Source organism: Echinops telfairi, unplaced genomic scaffold, assembly GCF_000313985.2.
Source record: "Echinops telfairi isolate 266 unplaced genomic scaffold, ASM31398v2 ScPeMD7_7412;HRSCAF=8450, whole genome shotgun sequence".
NCBI lineage: Eukaryota > Metazoa > Chordata > Mammalia > Afrosoricida > Tenrecidae > Echinops > Echinops telfairi.
This window is the reverse complement of record NW_022111312.1, coordinates 18,694,767-18,699,326: the sequence shown is the minus strand read 5'-3', so window position 1 is coordinate 18,699,326 and position 4,560 is coordinate 18,694,767. Positions and strand designations below refer to the sequence as shown.

General features: G+C 54.8%; 1 protein-coding gene across 1 annotated transcript in view; it reads left to right on the top strand.

Moving 5' to 3' along the window:
- The window catches only part of LRCOL1 (leucine rich colipase like 1), a 14,939-nt gene that overhangs the window by 2,537 nt on the left and 7,842 nt on the right, over positions 1-4,560 (top strand). Inside the window, exons 2-6 of the mRNA XM_045296738.1 lie at positions 1,305-1,441; positions 2,839-2,876; positions 3,077-3,227; positions 3,317-3,442; positions 3,525-3,650. Coding sequence (XP_045152673.1) covers positions 1,305-1,441; positions 2,839-2,876; positions 3,077-3,227; positions 3,317-3,442; positions 3,525-3,650 — 578 coding nt within the window. The remainder of the gene's footprint in view (positions 1-1,304; positions 1,442-2,838; positions 2,877-3,076; positions 3,228-3,316; positions 3,443-3,524; positions 3,651-4,560) is intronic.

The following is a 4,560-nucleotide window of genomic DNA, read 5'->3' as shown; positions in this document are numbered from 1 at the left end:
CGCAATCCTTGATATTTTCAATATTTTTTGCCAGCACCACAATTTTGAATGCATCAATTCTTCCTTGGTCGTCTTTACTCAATGTCCATTTATTTATGTCACATGCATATGAGGCAACTGATGATACCATGGCTTGGGGCAGATGTACCTTAGTCCTCAGAGTAACATCCTTGCTTTTCAGTACTCTGAAGAGGTTTTGCGCAGCAGATTCACCTAATGCAATGTCTTTTGATTTCTTGACTGCTGCTTCCATGAGCATTGACTGCATCCAAGCAACACAAAATCCTTGACAACTTCAACCTTTTCTCCATTTCTCATGATGTGACCTACTGGTCCAGTTGTGAAGATTTGGGTCTTTGTGTTGAGTTGTAACCTTACTGAAGGCTGAAGTCCTTGAGCTTCCTCAGCAAGTGCTTCAAGCCCTCCTTACTTTCAGTAAGCAACGTTAGTGATGTCTTATGCCTGACACCACATTCTTCATCTAGTCCAGCTTCTTTGTTTACTTGCTCAACATGCAGAGGGCACCACCTTGACACCATTCCCGACTTTAGACATGCAGTGTGTCCTTGGTCTGTTCCATCTGCAATGAACCACTGGGGTTCACTCATCTTTGCTGGGGTGAAACCCAGGTGAGGCGGCTCACGGCGGGTTAGTCGGTGAGCACCAGCAGCCGCCCGTGCCTCACTAAGGAGTCCGAGTGGTGCAGGGGGTTCACGGTTGGGCTGCTAGCCCAGAGGTCCGTTGTCAGACCCACTGGGTGTGCTGGAGCACAGGGAAGCAGTGTGAGTCTTGGATGATCGCTGCAGACACACACGGGCAGTTCTCTGCCCGGCAGGGTGACTGGGAGGAAGGCTCGGCGGAGGGTCGTGGGTTTGGCTTCTGTTGGGTACCTTGCTAAATGAGTATTCCATTCCTGGGGGAGGGAGGGAGGCGGGGGATGGAGTGAGTCATCCTTGGTAGGCTTGCATTCCACACGGGGGACAGTGGGAGTGAGAAACAGAAAGGGCCCTACAGACCCTCAGCCTCTTCCCTGCAATAGCGCCACCAAGGTGCCCACACACCAGGTGGGGCAAGGCTGGGGTTGCTTCCAGGGGCAGGGTGGCAAGTCTGGGAAGGAGGGCAGGTGCAGTGCTTAAGAGTATGGACAGTGGTCATGGGGTGACCCAGAGAGCTCCCAGACTGCCCCAGCCCCGGGCACTGCAGATGCCCTTTGAGTGGCACAGCAAGAGGCTGGCACTTCTGGTTTGACTCCAGGAGGAGAGGTGGGGGGGGGCTGTGCGGGCTCACGGGTCCTGCCCCCACAGACTGTGAGCACATGGCTTGTCTGGAGCAGTGTTCAGTGACTGTGTTGCTGCTGCTGCTGCTGCTGCTGTTTCCACTGCCCGGGCCGGTGCTCCTCCAGCAGGCTCAGAGTCACACCCACCAGACGTACAACCACAAGGTGAGCACACACATGGGGGGGTGCTGGTACACTGGATGCCAGCCATCCCCAACCTAGCCCACCTTACCCAGATGGACCCCTGAGGCGGGTGGGTCCCATTTGGGGGGGGGTGAGGGGGGGTGCTCTTGGCCATGTATCTGGGCCTCCCCCCCTCCCAAAGAGGGTCTGTGCAGGGTGCTCCCACACATGGGGTCCGATGCTCCAGTCCAGACGAGGCCTCGGGGCTCCATCAGCAGTCAGCTCCTCTTCCCAACAAGCTCTTGAGGCCGCCCTGGCCCCCAGCTCCCAGTGAGGAAGCCCTAGGGGACTGAAGAAATCGGGGAGCTGGACACAGTAGGAGGCCATCATATGGCAGGGTTCACACATCCTTTCCACGATGGTTCCTCCTGGTTCCCTTCTCAGCGAAGGTCCCCCAGAAACCCAGGCTCTGGCTAGAGCCCCCCTACTGGTCCCCCCAGGGAATGAGGAGCCAGCCTTAGGGCCTGACTCCCTGTATGCTTCCCTCCGGCTCACATCCTCCCAGTCAGTCAGCTCTTCCTCATACCTTGGTGACAACCAACCTCATGAGGTCCAGCATGTCCAGGTGCTCCAGGCCTTTGGGGGCCAGGGCGTCAAAATTAGATTCACACCAACACTGAGCTGTGTGGACCCCTTCCCTCTCCCTTCTCAGGCATACAGTGGAGTGTCACACTGCCATCTCGTGGCAGGGCTTATATAATTTTGTGAATTTGAAGAAATGTACCTTATCCAACCATCCCTTAGCACCAGAGACTCCTCAGGACATTTGTACATCGCTCATTCTATCAAAATCCCTATTTTCCCAGGCCATTCTAAATGCCTCCTATTACTGAAAACGCTTGGTTTCAGTAACAACACAAAAATCAGAAAATACTGTACCTACTTCTTGAAAGGGCTTGGCTGGATGCTGAAAAATCTGCACTAACATAAGACATAGAGACTTTGAAAACTTGTTAATTTTTTTAATTTCCATTTGGAAAATTACTTCATGAAGATACACTACATGGGAATTTATTATTGTTATTTGCAGGCTAACTGCCTTAGGCACAGTTGAAACTGTGTCAAATGCAATCAAAGTCCACAGGGAGGACCCACATACACAAAACCTCTTGGGTCCTCAGGGATTGCCTCGGGTTGTAAAGGCGTTTCAAGACCAAAGGCTTTGGCCTAGAGTTTCTGTTTGCAGGGACAGAGGCCGAGCTCACATGTGGCTTCTGCGCTGGAGGTGGTGGAAGTGCTGGGCTCCGGCACTGGACACAAAGCCTGGCCCCTAGCTGTTTACTCCGGCTCCCTTCCCATCTGAGCCCGTTTCTTCAGCTAAGCTGTAGTGCCCTGTGTGACTGTCCGGCATTGTCCACCGTGGGCACCGTCTCCTCCAGGCCCTGCTGCTCTGCCCCCCACCAGCTCCCTTCTCCTGGTACCTCAGTTGACCTTTGTGACTCAGGGCACACGTTGTGACTGCAGGTCCCTCTTGCCTCCCCTGGCCATCCCACCTCTGACAATGGGAGCCCTTCTGGCAGGCTCCCCAAACGGCGCAGCCCAGTCATGGGTCGGGGCATGAGGAGACTTGAAGCTGAGCTGTCCAAACCCAGGCGCCTTTCCCTGGTCTGGGGCCAGTGACACAGGCAGCCTCGCTTCACAGGGCATTGGCGAGGTGTGCAGGGAGCACCAGGAGTGCCAGAGCCAGTGCTGCGTCACCAACAGCCTGAACCCCCAGAAGTTCTGCACCCCCCAGACCATCTTCCTTCGCTGTGTACCCTGGAAAAAGGTGGGTCCCGGGTGCCTTGGGGTTGGGGAGGAGGCCGAGGAGCGAGGGCCGAAGGGTCCGGAGGAAGGGCAGGCTTCGGATTTGTGCAGCCCCTCAGGTACAGCTGCGTGGAGAACAGGGAGTGCCAGAGCTCTTGCTGCGCCTTGAGTGAGGATGGGGTGCATAAGGTGTGCACGGCCAAGACTGTCTTTCTACAGTGTGTGCCCTGGCGCAAGGTGAGCCCACTGGCCCAGGGACCCAGCCTGAGGGGGGAGGGGCCCAGGTGCCCAGAGGACGGCCTGACTCGTGTCTCGGCAGTCCAACATGGAGTACTGCAGCCACCACGACGAATGCTTGAGCAGGTGCTGCCTCAAGCTGAGGGAGCACAGCCACTACCGGTGCATCCCGAGGAGAGGCCTCATCGCCCAGTGCCTGCCCCTGTCGGTGAGCCCTGCCCCTCCCCCCCGATGCTGGGACTGCTGTCGAAGCCCACTTTCTGCGGGAGGCAGGTGTGGAGATCTTCCTAGTGATGGGCGCCCACGAAACCCTGTGGGCAAGTGACTGTCCCCAGGGGTCACAAGAAGCTGGGACTGCCTTGGCAGCCCCTAGGACCAACAGCCACCTGTGTCTAAGTCTGTGCTTCCACGGGCTGTCTAACATGTGACATTTCCCTGTAGCGCTGAGAACCCGGCACTCGCTCGCACTCAAGAGCTGTACCCTGGAGATGTCCATGCTGGATGTGGTCGCGCCTGGGATCAGTTCAGCATGAAGTGTGGCTACTGTTTCTCACTCCCCCTCGGGCTCTGGATATCGATGGGGACTGGACACACGTGTGGCCTGCTCTGAGCTGGGAATCCATTTTAGCCGATAATGTCAAGTAGCTGGTGGTCCCTGGAGGGGAGTCCCACTTCCAGAGAGACAGCCAGTACAACTGTTCCTGTTTGAGCTAAGAGGATTGCCCCACAGACCAGCTCTGCACATCGTGAGACTGTTTATGCTTTTGTCCTTGGGAATAAAAAGAAAACGTACACTTCTGTACACTAGAACAGGCCCAAAATACGTTTTGTCCATTAGCATGATTATTTCAGTATACGTCTATCTGTGTCCATTAGCATGACTATTTCAATATACGTCTATCTGTAGCTTCTGTGCCATGTAAGAGGGCCAGGCTGCTTTGCACAGTGCTGGGCTATTTCTTCATAAATATGAGCTAGGAACCCTGGGCTCTGCAGAGATAGGAGGCGGCTAAACTGCAAATCGAACTATAAAACGAAAAAGCAAACGCTTTTTGTTGATTCCTTAAAAGTCGAAAGCGCACAAAATTAAAAAAAAATACAAATTCATTAACGCATCT